This window comes from Rhinoraja longicauda, chromosome 11 (genome assembly GCF_053455715.1).
Source record: "Rhinoraja longicauda isolate Sanriku21f chromosome 11, sRhiLon1.1, whole genome shotgun sequence".
Lineage (NCBI taxonomy): Eukaryota > Metazoa > Chordata > Chondrichthyes > Rajiformes > Arhynchobatidae > Rhinoraja > Rhinoraja longicauda.
Genome location: NC_135963.1, coordinates 37711081 through 37728413, shown reverse-complemented (window position 1 = coordinate 37728413; position 17333 = coordinate 37711081). Strand labels below are relative to the sequence as shown.

General features: G+C 42.3%; 1 protein-coding gene across 1 annotated transcript in view; it reads left to right on the top strand.

Annotated features, from left to right (window-relative positions):
• Nucleotides 1-17333, top strand: part of pappa2 (pappalysin 2) — a 266339-nt gene that overhangs the window by 66879 nt on the left and 182127 nt on the right. Inside the window, exon 3 of the mRNA XM_078407399.1 lies at nt 9679-9824. Coding sequence (XP_078263525.1) covers nt 9679-9824 — 146 coding nt within the window. The remainder of the gene's footprint in view (nt 1-9678; nt 9825-17333) is intronic.

Here is a 17333-nt window from a genome sequence, read left to right as displayed (position 1 = left end):
CACTCCCTCTATTAAATGGGGAGCAGTTCAAGGAGATCTCCCTGATAGCCTTGCCGGCAATGGCTGTCAGCTGGGTGAATGAAAATGAAAGGTTCTAAGTGTCTTATGGAAAACAAAATCTTGCGCAGATATCAAGGCAAAATTGGGGAATTGAAAAGGCCACTATATTTCATTTTGCCTCGTGCATCTAAGTTTGTCCAAAGCAACAATGTTGTGGGGTGAAAGCATTTCCAAAACCTGAGCAAACAATGTGAGATAGGGCATTAACTCTGAGGTCATGATAATGAAACAGTGGAGTCATAGAGTCAGACTGCACAGAAACAGGCCCTTTGGCTCAGCTCATCCATGTTGACCAAGATGCCCCAAAAATCTTGAAAATTGCTCCTGAGAGTTTCCATGGCCCAGGTGAACCTCATGAACGTTTACCACATTCCTGTTGTGTAACATGCATATTATGAAAGCTCTTTATGTAACCTGCACTATTGTTGAAGCTATAAAGCATGCCTTATGCTCCCAATATTGAAGTTGGGCTGCATTTCAAATCTGCCAGAACCAATCTGCTTGACATCTTCTTTGCATACTTAACCATCATATACTATTTCACATAGCAATTTCACAATTAGGGGTTTGAGTAATCTTTCAAAACCTTGAAGGGTACAGACTCTTTGCCAGCAATAACAATGGTTCTTGGTATTGACATCATATCTAAAGAAAATAAATTGACCCAAATTCCTTGAAGTTTTAATGAGAAGGCCTTAGTTGTTGTGCAGCTAATTTCTGAATTTCGCATCGAGGAGTGAATGTGGGCTGGGAATCTGATTTATCTTGAAGTTAAGGAGTTAGTGCTTTATCCCAGTATGTGGTGCCCTCTGCGTGAACTATTATAGGGTGTCAGTGTGAGGGGGTGATTTTAATTATTTAATTTAGTTTTAATTGTCAGGTTTTCTTAACGTTGTATTGTTCATCCCAGTGAGGAATTAGCCTCCAGCCAGCCAATTATCTAACCAGGTAGAATTGGTTAACTGAAGTAACTGACTTTAAGCTGAGTGTAGATGGGTAAAAGGGTCAGCACAGGTACGATGGGCTGAAGTGGCCATTTTTATGAATCATTGGACTGATTTCACTTCATCAGTCCACAGCGTCAGATGAATCCAAAGTCACAACATGCTGGAGTAACTCAGCGGGCCAGGTAGTATCTCTGGAGAACATGGATAGGTGACGTTTCACAAAGTGCTGGAGTAACTCAGCGGGCCAGGTAGCATCTCAGGAGTACATGGATAGAAAACATCAGGATCCCTACCAAATCATCAGCAGAGATGCTGACTCACCTGCTGAGTTACTCCAGCACTGTTTTCTCTTGTAAACTATCATTTGCAGTTCCTGGTGTCTACAGATTCTCTTCAGAGTAGAGTCCTGCCATCCCATAAATCAGGTTGATCAACCTTTGTTTATGTTACACTTATCATTTTTGGTAAGGAGACCAAAACTGCACATGATACACCAGGTATGAGTCTCACTCAGTCTATGAACATACCCATGCACCCAAACTCAAAATCACATGCTTTGAATGGCAATATATTGTTTGCTTTCTTTCCTGCTTTCTTCACCTGTATTTCAAACTTTAGATGACTGGTGTACAAGGACACGCAGGGTCTTCTGTACATCAACGTTTCTAAATTTATCAACTTTTAAATAATACTCTCTACCCTTCTGTTCTTTTCGCCAAAATGGATAAATTAACATTTATTCATATTATAGTGCATCTGCTATGTATTTATGTACTCACTCAACTTGCTTAAATTATAATGAAGCCTCTTCTTCCCCTCCTCACAATTCCACCCGTTTCCACTCATGTTGTCAAATTTAGAAATATTACATTAGGTTCTCTAACCAAATATATACATTGAGTTTAGCTGGAGCCCAAACACTGATCCCTATGGTATTCCACTCGCAAATTACTGCCTGTCCGAAGAAAATCCCATTAATTTCTTCTCTTTGTTTCTACTCTGTCAACCATGGCAATATATTATAAGAAAATAACTGCAGATGCTGGTATAACGTTAATGCCACGTGTTTAATGTTATACCCTAAACTCTTATGTGGGACTTTATCAAAGCCTTTCTGAAAATCCAGATACAAAACCATTAATTATTCCTTATCTATTTTACCAGTTATACTGTGAGAAAACCTCAAGTTGTCTTTATCTGATTCTAATGAAATTTTCTAAGTGTTCTATTTTACATTCCTTTCGTTTTGTACTAGAGATTGACTTGATTATGTTTATGTGTAATACATCTGAGCTGTTTGGATAGCATGCAAAACAGAGCTTTTCATTGCACCTCAGTACGTGACAATAATAAACCTATTAAAATATGCTTCAGCATTTTCCCTACCAGAGATGCAAGGCTAACGAGTCTGCAGTTCTATATTCTTTTTCTCCTTCCTCTTTTACCAGCAGATTTACATTTCTTTTCCTTCATGCTTCAAAACCAACGCATAATCAATAAAGCCTATTGAGCCTGAAAAAGGGTCCTGACCCAAACCATTACATATCCATTTTCCTCAGAGATGCTGCTTGACCTGCTGAGTTACTCCAGCGTGTTGTATCTATCTTTGGTATAAACCAGCGTCTGCAGATCTTTTTTATTGCATAATCAATAGACTTTTGGAAGATGACAGAAAATGCATTTCCATGGTTACTGTACCTCTTTTAGTACTTGGAATGTAACTTATAAGATCCTGTGAATTATTGGTTATCAATGTCTTCAGTACATATCAAATCATTACTGATTCCTTTATTCCTCTTGATGGCCTCGAGTTTTGATAAAGTTATTTGTGTCTTCTTCCGTGAGTTAAGATCAGACCCACCATGGAATTAAAATTCAACAGACCAAATAATAATTGAAGACGGGGAGACCTTCAAGGAGGACAGTGCTTGGATAAAATGTAGACAAATTCTTTGCTGGGATCGAGGCAGGTTCTACTATGTTAAAGACTCGATGTAGAGATCACAACGAGGCAGAGGAAAATATTAATTGTGAAGGATGTAGGACAGTGGAAGGAGCCAAGGTGAAGGAATATAGTGAGAAGGGATGGACCAAATATAATTTAAAGGATCATTATTTTATATATATATTTTATTATTTTAATTTAAAAAAAAATTGAAACCTAATCCAATGAAGATAGGAGACTTTCAGACAGAAAGGAGAATTCTTGTGCAGTACAGGGCAACGTCCAGGTGGTATGAATATTGTTTTGCCATATAGAAGTGGATTCTGTCAGAAGAAGTGTCCCAACTGAAACATCACCTATCCATGTTCTCCAGAGATGCGGCCTGACCCGCTGAGTTACTCCATCACTTTGTGTCCTTTTGGATTCTTTCACTATTGTCTACAATGTGGAAGCGAAAGCAATTTTGGATAGAGTAAAACCAATGAAGGTGTCTTTAAAGGATTAACGATCTTTGATTTGGAAAATATGTCACCTGAACATTGCAAATGCTTTATCCCGACTTCTGTCCTTCTTCAAATTGGCATGGTGCAAGACAACTGGAAGGTTGTAATAATTTACCTTTGCTTTAAAAAACTGAGGTGATAGCAAAACATTGACGACAAATAATCCAAGAGCAATTGAATTTTTTGGTTTAGTTTGGTTAAGAGGGCGGCACGGTGGCGCAGCGGTAGAGTTGCTGCCTTACAGCGAATGCAGCGCCGGACACTCAGGTTCGATCCTGACTACGGGTGCTGTACTGTACGGAGTTTGTACGTTCTCCTGTGACCTGCGTGGGTTTTCTCCGAGATCTTCGGTTTCCTCCCACACTCCAAAGACGTACAGGTTTGTAGGTTAATTGGCTGGGCAAATGTAAAAAAATAAAATTGTCCCTAGTAGGTGTAGGATAGTGTTAATGTGCGGGGATCGCTGGGCGGCGCGGACCCGGTGGGCTGAAGGGCCTGTTTCTGCGCTGTATCTCTAAATCTAAAAATCTAAAAAAAGAAAGTCCAAATGGACCAATGAAGGTAAATCACATTTTGAACTAAATATTTGGTGTAACAGAAAAAGTTGATTAGGGCAGTGCTTCTTAAACTGGTGGATGGTTCGCCCAAGGGTGAATGAAATTATTTTGGCGTGAATGAAACTAGAGGGGTGAATGAAGGGTGAATGACTTAATAATAATATATATAAAATTATACACAAGGGAGAATTAGATGAAAATTACCGTAAAACATAAGAGAATGTAGTCGTGGGTGAATGAAATTTTGTGATAAAGACTCAAGGGTGAATGACGCTGAAATAGTTTAAGAAGCACTGGATTAGGGCATAGGCAGTCTGCAGGTTACGTAAGGGTTCTGTTCCTGAGGAATGGTGGTATCCTGAACTATTTGCAAATTAGAAAGGAATAAAAGCAATGTGTCAGGGAGAATCTTTGAAATGGTTGTGCTGGGAGAATCAGCAGTGACATAAAGTCATAGAGTCATATGGCATGGAAACAGGCCATTCGGCCCAACTTTCCCACTGAGCAACAAGTCCCATCCCAACAGTGGCATCTCCCTGCATTTGGCTCATATCACTCTAAACCTGTCCCATCCATGTACTTGTCTAAATGTTTCTTAAATGGTGCAGTAGTACCTGCCTCAACTACCTTCTCCAGCAGCTCGTTCCATACACCGGCCACCCTTTGTGTGAAAAAGTTACCACTTAGGTTCCTATTAAATCTTTCCTCCCTCACCTTCAACCTATGTCTTATGGTTCTCGATTAGCCTACTCTGGGCAAAAAACTCTATGCGTCTACCAGATCTATTCCTCTCATGATTTTGTGCACCTCTATGACTTTGGCGGCAGGAAGGGCGGCCGGCAGCCATTCTCACTGACTCAGTGAGCAAGTGACGGGTCTGCTCAGTGCTCCCAGCTCTGTTCAGCTCGATCAAGCCCCTGATTGTTGCATCTTTAGGCGGTGGGAGAGAAAGCAGACTGAAGTGCTTTATATTCACCTGGCACAAGGTGCCTGACGATTTGCAGCTGCCTGAAAATCTGTCCCCATCCATCCCATAGGCTTCCTAAATGCTTATTCATATGTACGATCTGTCCATAAGTCAGGCATTCATAACCTGGAGAGGACTTGTGGTGTTGCTGTTGTCCTGATGGACATGAACAAACATTTGATAAATAACTGCATACTAGACACAAGGAGCTGTGGATTCCTTGTGAAATCTTGCATAGACCACAAAATGCTGGAGTAACTCAACGGGTCAGGCAGCATCTCCAGAGATCATGGATAGGTGACATTTTAGGTTGTGACTCTTCAGACTGGTAGAATGTTGGAAAAGGAAAGCCAATGGAATGTTGGATATGGGAGTCTGAAGAAGGGTCTCGACCTGAAACGCCACCTATCTATGTCCTCCAGAGATGCTGCCTGACCCAATGAGTTTGTGTTCTGATAGACTTGATAGTCTAGTTAAAGGGATAAAAGCAGTATGTCAAATGACAAAGGAGCAGAAGGTTATGAAATGATTTAAGTGATTTCAGACGCAAGGGAAATATACACAAAACGATGAGTTAGTCAGTATTGGGTTTCAAGATCACTTGTACCAGTAACTGATTACTCGTACGGCATATGAAATTTAGGGCAGTAAAATGATCCATTAGGATGGAAAGAATGAAGAGTGGTGATGTGAACTAAATGATGCGGTTAAAGAGGCTTCAGGAATAGAGACCAAAGGGTGCAGCTCCATCAATATTTTGAGAAGGCTCATAAATAGCATATGGAATGTTGGCTTTATTTAGAGTTGAGTAGATTGCAAAAGCAAAACAATTATAGTAATCCTTTATAAAATATTGGTTACGCATCAGCTTAAATACTCTGGGAATCCCAGATTAAGGAAGATGTCAATGTTGTGGTTAGGATGCACAAGAACTTCATGGAAACAGTGCTGTGTAAAAGGAACTTATTATGTGGAGAGACTTTGGAACTGAGATTGTTTTCCTTAGAGCAGAGAAAGTTGCGGAGTTTTGACAGATTTGTTCAAAATTGTTTGTAGAAAGAGGAAATTAGGAGAGGATATGTCCAGCAGTAGGAGGTCACAAGTTTAGTTGTTTGATAAACAAACCAGATGTGTGGAGTTGGAAGATGAGATGCTCTTCCTCCAGTTTCTGTCAGACATTGTTAGAACAGTGCAGGATGGCACAGTGGCTCAGCAGTAGAGTTGCTGCCTTACAACGCCAGAGACCAGGGTTCAATCTTAACTATGGGTGTTGTCTGTATGGAATTTGTATGTTCTCCCTGTGACCATGAGGTTTTTCTCCAGGTGCTCTGGTTTCCTCCCACACTTCAAAGACGTACAGGTTTGTAGGTTAAATGGCTTTGGTAAAATTGTATATTGTCCCTCGTGTGAAGGGTAGTGCTAGTGCAGTGATTGTTGGTCGGCACAGACTTGGTGGGCCGAAGGACCTGTTTCCATGCTGTATCTTTAAAGTTTAAAGTGCAGGAGGTTAAAGGCAGAGATAACTTGTTTGGAGCAATTCACATGAACTTCTCTCAGTTCAGTGCACCATATTTGTTTCCTCCACAGTGGGGTAACTCAAAACAGGCAGTATGGGTTTCTCCATTTCACACAGAAATCTAAACCCTCTGTCCTTAGTTTGTCAAACTTTTCCCTTAAGGTCTAGCATTATCTCGCGAAACAACAACTAATCATGTACCTGGGCATCCATACATACATAGACCCAAAATGCTGGAGTAACTCAGCGGGCCAGGCAGTATCTCTGGATAGGAATGGGTGACGTTTGGGGTCGAAACCCTTCTTCAAACGTCCAGTCTGAAGATGCTGCCTGTCCCGCTGAGTTACTCCAGCATTTTGTGTTTACAATGCAAACCAGCATCTGCAGTTTTTTTCTATGCATACATACATATCTGAAGAAGGGGCCTGACCTGAAATATCGCCTATCCATTCCCTGCACAGATTCCTGCCTGACCTGCTGAGTTACTTCAGCACTTTGTGTTCTGCTCAAGATTTCAATTTTACTGAAGCCATTTAACCTACAATTTCTTGTGCCTCCATGTGTCTAGGCATTCTCGGGACTTTAAGCTGGAAAGAGTGCAGAGAAAATTGATGAGGATGTTGCCAGGACTTGAAGGCCTGAGCAATAGGGAGATGTTCGGGAGGCTAGGACTTTACTCCTTGGAGCGCAGAAGGCTGGGGGGTAATCCTATAGTGGCGTATAATATGAGGGGAATAGATAGGTGAATGCACAGCGTCTTTTAAGAACCACGGGATGTAGGTGTAAGGTGAGAGGGAAATGATTTAATAGGAACGTGAGGGGCAACTTTTTCACTCAGAGGGTGGTGGGTATGTGGAATAAGCTGCCGGAGGAGGTAGTTGAAGATAGACACAAAAAGCTGGATTAACTCAACGGGACAGGCAGCATCTCTGGAGAGAAGGAATAGGTATGTTTGAGGCAGGTTCTATAGCAACATTAAAAGACATTTGGATAAGTACATGGATAGGATGGTTTTAGAGGGATCTGGGCCAAACATCAACAAATGGGGCATTTCAGTCGGCATGGATGAGTTGTACTGGGGGGCTTGTTTCCATACTGCACAACTCTATGACTCAGCATTGAATTTGTCAATTTGAGAAAACGGTTTATCTGTTTGTGTTGGTAATGGGAAATTCTGACATCGATCATCTACGTAAAACATTCACTCTCTACGGATATTGCCTGATATTTCTAGTATTCTTTCTCTATCCATTTTCTAGCTGTGATGGTGTTCTTCACAGAGTTCCAGTGTTTTTTTTTCTTGTTTTTATTTGTACTCAAACAGCTAGCAATGAAAATATATTATTTGGATAACTGTAGTCTGCACTCTTTCACATACATTCCCTCTGTACTCTCCGCTCTTTTCCTTATCTGCAACTTGAAACATGCTTACAGATGTTATAGAACTCGTGGGAATGCAGAGGAGACTCATCAGGATGTTGCCTTTTTTTGGAGAACTTTGTTTATGGGGAGAGATTGAATAGCCTGGACTTCTTATTTTCCCTGGAGCATTGGAGGCTGAAAGGTGAGCTGATAGTGGTGTATAAAATTATGAGAGGAATAGATAGGGGAGATGGTCAGAATCTTTTTCCCGTGGTAGGGGTATCAAAAACGAACAGACATGGGTTAAAGGTGACAGGAAGGAGTGTTAAAAGGGATCTGAGGGGTAAATTATTTTTACACAGAGTGGTTGATATCTGAAGGTTATTGTCAGAGGAGATAGTGGAATTGGATATAATCAGTGCATTTAAGAGATATTTAGACATGCACTTCGAAAGGTGTGGCACAAAAGGATACAGTCATGCAGGCAAATTAGATTAGTATACATGGGCATAATGGTCGGCCTGATCATGTCCTATGCTGTACAACTCTAGGACGCTCTGTCTTACCTCACCTTTCCATTTCTGTGAAGGAAGGTTAACATTTTTTTCCTCTACACGTCTACTGTCTGACTTACAGAGTTTTCTCTGTATTTTGTTTTGGTCAAATACAGGTTATTCGATGCTCCAATGCTTTTCTAGATTCTTAGTCGTTGGATTGTTTCCCATCGCCAGCTAAAGGGGCCATGGTGCAAGTTTGCACATATCCTCAGCTCAATCTTGTTAAACAGATCCAGGCTACACATTAAATTGTTGCGTCACACTGATGTAGAACATTCTGTGTTCGACCACAGTTAATTTGGAGGCAATGCCTCATCAAATTATGCGTGATTGATTCCTTGGTTAGCTTTTTTTAAAAGTTGACTAATTTCCAGTTACCTGTTGGTACATGGTGTGGACTGAAAGGGAAAAATGCTGTTGGGATGTTTTGCCTCACTTGGACTGTATTGAATTTCTACTTCTTATTTTGTAGTCACATTACATGACTAATACTCTGGTCTTACACTCTCTTGATCTTCTGCTGTAATTTAAGTAGGAGATCGATGGAAACTCAAGAGAACTGGTGTAAATGCCATTTCTGATGTTCTTTTGGGGACATGGATCTTTCATCTAGGTTGCATATGGTTATATCCATAAGACATAGGAGCAGATATAGGCAATCTACTTTGCCATTCAATCATGGCTGATCTAATTTTTCCCTCTCAACCCCATTATCCTGCCTTCTCCCCGCAACCTTGGACACCCTTGCTAATCAAGGACCTATCAACTTCCGCCTTAGAAATACCCAACGTCTTGGCCTCCACAGTCGTCTCCGGCACTTAATTCCACAGATTTACTACTTTCTGAAGAAATTCCTCCTCATTTCCATTGTGCCCTCTGACTCTCCCATTACTGGAAACATCCTTTACATATCCATTCTATCCAAGCCTTTCATTACCCAGTAGGTTTCAATGTGATCCCCCATTATCCATGTGGATTATGCTCTCCGTCATTCCATGAATGCATTTTTAGTTGGGCAAACCTTCATAATTGTGAGCCAAAAAGCTTAGTTTTGTCTTTGGCACTCTACGCTTGATTGTCTTATTCTTCTTGGTATCCTCAGATCTTGTGCGAAAATCCCATGAAAATTCCATTACAGAACTGGATTAACCTTTGATTTTCTAATCTAGTTTTTCATGCACAAAAATTGATGATGTTTGCTGAAGAGTGAATTGGATTGTCTGATGTTCACTAAATTTTAAATCTCTTCTCTTTTACTGTTTAGGACTTACATGAGTGTGAAGGAACTGAAGGAGATGCTGCAGATCAATAGTTCCATGTATCTGAATGTTTATTTTGCCAGTTCCGTACGGGAGGAGCTGGCTGGTGCTGCCACCTGGCCCTGGGATAAAGAAGCTCTGGGTTACTTGGGTAAGTGTGTTTAATAGATATTTCTATTTGTTGGATAATCTTGGTCAGCTGCATGCTTCCTGTGCACATCAATCTCGCTGGATTAACATGAATAGAAACACTTTTGTTAAAAGACACACAATTCTAGAGTAACTCAGCAGGTCAGGCAGCATCTCTGGAGAACATTGATAGATGATGTTTTAGGTCAGGAACCTTCTTGACACTTCAGTCATTTGTCAGATGAGACAAACATCACATCGTCTATGGCTATGATTATTTGGATCACGGAGAAACATCAAGACCTTATAAAATGGTGCTAGTTTGGTTTAGAGATACAGCGTGGAACCAGTCCATTTAGCCCACCGAGTATGCGGCAACCACGATCACCCATGCACTAGTTCTAGCCTCCACACTAGAGACAACTTACAGAAGCCAATTAACCCACAAACCTGCACGTCTTCAGAATGTGGGTGGAAACCGGAGCACCCAGAGGAAAACCACGTGGTCACAGGAAGAATGTACAAATTCTCTACAGATAGCACCCATAGTCAGGATTGAACTTGTCTCTGGCACTGTAATGTGCACTCCACCACTGCACCACTATGGTTAATAGGTAATAGACCCAAGCAGTTCATAAATGGATGGGACAAAGTCTCTGGAATAAACGCTAAATTTTATCTTGTATTTGGATTTACTCTTCATCTGCACATTTAGATTTCCCTTCACTACTGTCACATTAGCAACCATCTGCAAATTCATTAATCCATTCCACCATAAGCAGAGCTTCTCATCTTCCTCATTTCAAAGACACATTGCACCATTGCTCTTAATTTTCCTTTGCCCTGCCTCAATTCATCTGGCGCTGAGACTCCCGCGGTAGGTCAATAAACACACAGCAAAGAAATGGTCCCTAGATATAGAGTCATACAGTGTGGAAAACAGGCCCTTCAGCCCAACTTGTCTACTACTGACCAACATGTCCCATCTACACTAGTCCCACCTGCCTGTGGTGCGGTGAGCTTGACCGATAGAGGCAGAATTTTGATAAGCGTCTATGATAGCTTGTTGACAGAATTCCATTTTTAATGCATAGGATTTGAGTCATGCTATTGACAGTCAAAGAGCTCAGTCAATAAACTTTAAAGTTTTAATGAAAATTTTAACGTTTTCCCTCCAAGAGAAGGAACTCTGAGTAAGTTTCAAGTGCATGTCTTTACTCATTACAAATCTTAATTCTGCATTTTAATATCATTGATCAAAGAAAAATTGTATTACTTTATATACAAGATGGGAAGAAGATAGATCTGAGAAGGAGAGCTAAGGGGTCCCGGCTCAAAATGCCACGTTATGCATGTTCTCCGGGGATGCTGTCTGACCCGCTGAGTTACTTCAGCTCTTTTTTGGGGGGTTTTCTGTTTCATTTCTGCCATTGATAATAGTTTATTTTTATTTGGTCTCTGAGTCCCTTCCTTGATATCATTACCTGTTCTATTTGCTGCTTAACTGGGGAATGAGAAGGTATTCATTACTGTTTCAATAGACAATAGACAATAGGTGCAGGAGTAGGCCATTCAGCCCTTCGAGCCAGCACCGCCATTCAATGTGATCATGGCTGATCACTATCAATCAGTACCCCGTTCCTGCCTTCTCCCCATACCCCCTCACTCCGCTATCCTTAAGAGCTCTATCCAGCTCTCTCTTGAAAGCATCCAACGAACTGGCCTCCACTGCCTTCTGAGGCAGAGAATTCCACACCTTCACCACCCTCTGACTGAAAAAGTTCTTCCTCATCTCCGTTCTAAATGGCCTACCCCTTATTCTCAAACTGTGGCCCCTTGTTCTGGACTCCCCCAACATTGGGAACATGTTATCTGCCTCTAATGTGTCCAATCCCCTAATTATCTTATATGTTTCAATAAGATCCCCCCTCATCCTTCTAAATTCCAGTGTATACAAGCCCAATCGCTCCAGCCTTTCAACATACGACAGTCCCGCCATTCCGGGAATTAATCTAGTGAACCTACGCTGCACGCCCTCCATAGCAAGAATATCCTTCCTCAAATTTGGAGACCAAAACTGCACACAGTACTCCAGGTGCGGTCTCACCAGGGCCCGGTACAACTGTAGAAGGACCTCTTTGCTCCTATACTCAACTCCTCTTGTTACGAAGGCCAACATTCCATTGGCTTTCTTCACTGCCTGCTGAACCTGCATGCTTCCTTTCATTGACTGATGCACTAGGACACCCAGATCTCGTTGAACTCCCCCTCCTCCTAACTTGACACCATTCAGATAATAATCTGCCTTTCTATTCTTACTTCCAAAGTGAATAACCTCACACTTATCTACATTAAACTGCATCTGCCATGTATCCGCCCACTCACACAACCTGTCCAGGTCACCCTGCAGCCTTATTGCATCTTCCTCACAATTCACACTACCCCCCCAACTTAGTATCATCTGCAAATTTGCTAATGGTACTTTTAATCCCTTCGTCTAAGTCATTAATGTATATCGTAAATAGCTGGGGTCCCAGCACCGAACCTTGCGGTACCCCACTGGTCACTGCCTGCCATTCCGAAAGGGACCCATTTATCCCCACTCTTTGCTTTCTGTCTGTTAACCAATTTTCTATCCATGTCAGTACCCTACCCCCAATACCATGTGCCCTAATTTTGCCCACTAATCTCCTATGTGGGACCTTGTCGAAGGCTTTCTGAAAGTCGAGGTACACCACATCCACTGACTCTCCCTTGTCAATTTTCCTAGTTACCCGTAGCTGGAGGGTTGTTTATAATTTATCTAGACAATGGGCAGAAGAAAGATGTAGTTTGAATCACAGGGGACTTGTCGTCATCTTTTACCCAGTTATATTGAATCTGATCCTATTGTTATCACCTACAACATTATCAGAGCAATAAATGCATAGAATTGACAGCACTTAACAGTTATTGTGAAAGTGAATCCCCAGAACCAAGTGTAATGATCTAATGAAAGATGATCGATCTGAAACTTTAACTCTGATTCCATCTCAACAGATGCTGTCTGAACTGTTGTGCACTTTCCTCACATTTCATGTCAGTAATATATACTGAATGGCCTCAGTAAAAAAAGGAATTTGACCTGTTTAGTTATTGTCCTATCAGTAAGTCTGATGACATTCTCCATGTGGAATAAGACATCTTAACAGCATAAAACACTGAATCCTCTGACTTAATCAGTGAAACTTGGAGCGCAGGAGGTTGAGGGATGTTTTTACAGATGTGTATAAAGTCATGAGGGGAATAGATTGAGTGAATGCACAGAATCTTTTACCCAGGGTAAGGAAATCAAAAACCATTAAACATAGGTTTAATTTGAGAGGGGCAAGATTTAATAGGAAGCTGAGGGGCAACGTTTACAGTCAGAGTGGGTGGGTATATGGAATGAGCTGGCAGAGGAGGTAGATGCTATTTAAAAGATGCTTTGACAGGTACCTGGATAGCAAAGGTTTAGAGGGCTATAGGCCAAACACAGGCAAATGGGGCTATCTTAGATGGGGCACCTCGGTCAGCATGGATGAGATGGGCCGAAGGACTTGTTTCCGCGCTGTATGACTCCATTGCTCTATAACTCCACAGGAGAGACAACAGTTAATTTACAGGAATGTGTTCAACCATAGCCTCTGTGTCAATCATGTTGAGAGCTACAAATGTGGTCAGAAATACACCAGAAATATACTCCACCACGCGTATTCAGCTGCTACCTCCCTCTGTAGCCCACATTGTTATTCCTTGCTTTTTGGACCAGGGACCCTGTGGTATGGAAGTTATTAACAAATATCAAAAACAGCTTTGCTAACTTCTGAGGGAAATCTTCTCAAAGGTTATGAAACAGTTAGACTGCAATCAGATTATTTTCTTGCATTGTACTTTTAGCGAGGGAGTGTTGCGCAAACAGTGGTATGCACCTTCAATTCATTCCAAGGCAACTGGGAACTGTTTAAAACAATACATGTCTAGGGTTTACAGCAGCAAACACCCAGTGCTCAGACTCACAATTCCAAAATGCCAGAGACCTTAACAATCATTGTGTTTATACTCATTTCTTATCTCTGATAACATTGCACATAGCCACCCAAACTTAAGCATGTTCTTCAGGTGAAGCCGTGGAAGAAAATCTCTACAGGGTTGCAGGCATAAGACCTTATGAAACCCAGTAGTCTGCCCATGATTTACGCTGTATTTTATTTTTATCTATGTATTTAAATTGTCAAGTTTCAATCAAATAAAACAATGCTAGGCAGAGATTGTGAGGTATCCTTCAAAAAACTGGAATGCAAGGGTTTCCCCATTGGTGGGCAGATAAATGTTTACCTCTCCAGTTTTCATTATGTACATGGGATTAGTAAAGCAATAGAAAATAAAACATTGTACGGCACCGCACCGGTACAGGGTGTTCAGCTCACAATGTTCATGTCTTTGGACTTTAGAGAGATACAGTGTGGAGACAGACCCTTCAGCCCAACGAGTCTGCGCATTCCAGTGATCACCCCATACACTAGCACTATCCTACACACTAGAGACCATTTACAATTTGATCCATATCCCTCCGAACCTGTCCAATCCATGTACCTGTCCAACTGTTTCTTAAACGTTGGGATAGTCCCAGCCTCAACTACCTCCTCTGGCAGCTTGTTCCAAAAACCCACCACCCTTCGTGTGAAAAAGTTACCCCATAGATTCCTATTAAATCTTTGCCCCTTCACCTTGAACCTAAGTCCTCTGGTCCTTGATTCCCCTACTCTGGGCAAGAGATTCTGTGCATCTACCCAATGTTTTCCTCTCATGATTTTATACACCTCGATAAGATCCCCCCTTATCCTTCTGTGCTCCAAGGGAGAGAGACCCAGCCTACTCAACCTCTCCCTATAGCTCACACCCTCTAGTCCTGGCAACACCCGCATCAATCTTCTCTGAACCCTTTCAAGCTTGGCAATATCTTTCCTATAACATGCTGCCCAGAACTGAACACAATATTATAAATGCTCACCAACGTCTTATCCAACTGCAACATGACCTCCCAACTTCTATACTCCATACTCTGACTATCCTGGGCCACTGTGCCGCCCCTTTGGGAATTTGGGAAGTTTGGGAATTTTCCTTCAGAAATCAGGTTAAGCTGCTGGCCATTGTAAAAACTGGAATGCAAGGGTGTCACCGCTGGTGGGTTGGTAAACATTCACCTCATCAGTTTCCATTATATATATATATAAACATAGCACAAAAAGTAAGGAAATTTGTGTTTGGTAGATTATTTCTTTGTTGTAACAATGCTTCTTGGCAATAAATCTTATACCGTTGGAAAGCCTGTTTATTTCCCTTTTAAATGGTGCCACATTTGTAAGGAACATGCATTTGTGGGATGAGCAGCAGAGCTGAATATGTGGGTTGCGCCCATGAAAAATCTGCCAAATCTTCTCTGCCAATGCCAAACAGCTTATTCTGCCATTGACTCTTGTTCGGTGTTGTTTGGTGGATTGGATGATTGAAGTCTGAAGAAACAAGACATATTGGCAATTTAACAATTTATTCATTTAATAAACAGGAGCCTCAGTAGCGTGTGGAAGAACCATACACAGCCACAACAGCCTGGCACCTCCTCTTCATGCTGGTCACCAGCCTGGTCACACACCGTTGTGGGATGGCATCCCATTCTTCAACCAGCATTTGTCGCAAGTCAGCCAACGTGGTTGTGTTGGTCACTCTGGCACGAACAGCACGCCCAAGCTGATCCCACAAGTGTTCAATGGGGTTGAGGTCAGGACTGCTGGCAGGCCATTCCATCCTCTCCACTCCCAAATTCTGGAGGTAGTCTCTGAGAAACCCTGCTCTGTGGGGGCGAGCAGTGTCATCTTGGAGGATAGAGTTCGGTCCCAGACTGTGGAGATATGGGATTGCCACTGGTTGCAGAATCTCATCTCGATATCTCTCTGCATTGAGATTGCCTCCAATGATGACAAGCCTCGTTTTTCCAGTGAGAGAGATGCCGCCCCACACCATCACACTGCCTCCACCAAAAGATGTTACTCTATCGGTGCAGCAATCAGCATAGCGTTCTCCGCGTCTTCTCCACACTTTGACCCTATGATCCAACTGCCGTAGGCAGAATCTGGACTCATCGCTGAACATAACGTTCCTCAACATGTTCAGGTTCCAGTGCACGTGTTGCCGACACCAGCGCAAACGGGCCTGACGGTGAAGGGCAGTCATGGCAGGCCTCCTGGCAGCCCTATGAGACCGGAGATCGGCTGCGTGCAGTCTGTTCCGAATTGTCTGGGCAGAGAGCCGTCGGCCATATCGTCCTGCAAACCTTGACTGCAAATCTGTAGAAGACAGCCTACGGTTCCTAAGTGCTGACAGGGTGAGGAAACGGTCTTCTTTGGGTGTCGTCTTCTTGTGACGCCCACTTCGCGGCCTATCTCTGACATCCCCCGTTATATGGAACTTGGCCTTCACTTTGGAGATGGCACTAGGGCTCACTCCATATAATGCCGCAACTTGATTTTGCGGAACACCAGTTTGAAGTTGCCCTATCGCACGGGCCCTATCCAGATCAGTCAAACATGGCATGCCGATTCTTGGAGCAGACACCTACTGACCACTGTAGCAGGGCCCATGCTCACAGATGCTGCCAATCAGGTGCCAATCAGGCACCTGATTGTCAGCACCTGGTGGTACCAGAAGCTCAAAACAAGAGTCAATAGCAACAGCAGAATAAGCTGTTTGGCATTGGCAGAGAAGATTTGGCAAATTTTTCATGGGCACAACCCATATACTCACCTCTGCTGCTCATCCCACAAATGCATGTTCCTTACAAATGTGGCACCATTTAAAAGGGGAATAAACAGGCTTTCCAACGGTATAAGATTTATTGCCAAGAAGCATTGTTACAACAAAGAAATAATCTACCAAACACAAATTTCCTTACTTTTTGTGCTATGTTATATTTATTCATTCACAAAATGCTGGAGTAACTCAGCAGGTCAGGCAGCATCTCAGGAGAGAAGGAAAGGGTGACGTTTCGGGTCAAGACCCTTCTTCAGACTGATATATATATGGGATTAGTAAAACAATAGAATATAGAACATGGAACAATACCGCACAGGTACAGAGCGTTTAGCCAAACCTGTCTATGCCGAACCTGAAGCCACTTGTGAGCTTTTGGTTCTGATGTTGATTTGTTCGCTGAACAGAAAAGAATGCTAGGAGCCTGAAACGACCCAGATCCTTCATCAAAGAATCTGAGCAGAGTCTGATGATGTCATTGACATTGTATTACAAATCAAATAAAATGACTGGGGGAGGGGGGGGGGCTTCCTGGTCCCAGTTACTTGCCCGAAATAGCTTGCAGCAATGCCTAATAATGTGAAAGATTATGTAACCACTCCTTTTTCCCATCCCCACCTGTACACAATTCAAGGGGGAACTTGCTCTGATGTCAGCAACTGCAGTTGGAATTTGCTTTTAATTTCCTGGGTCTCTAATTAAA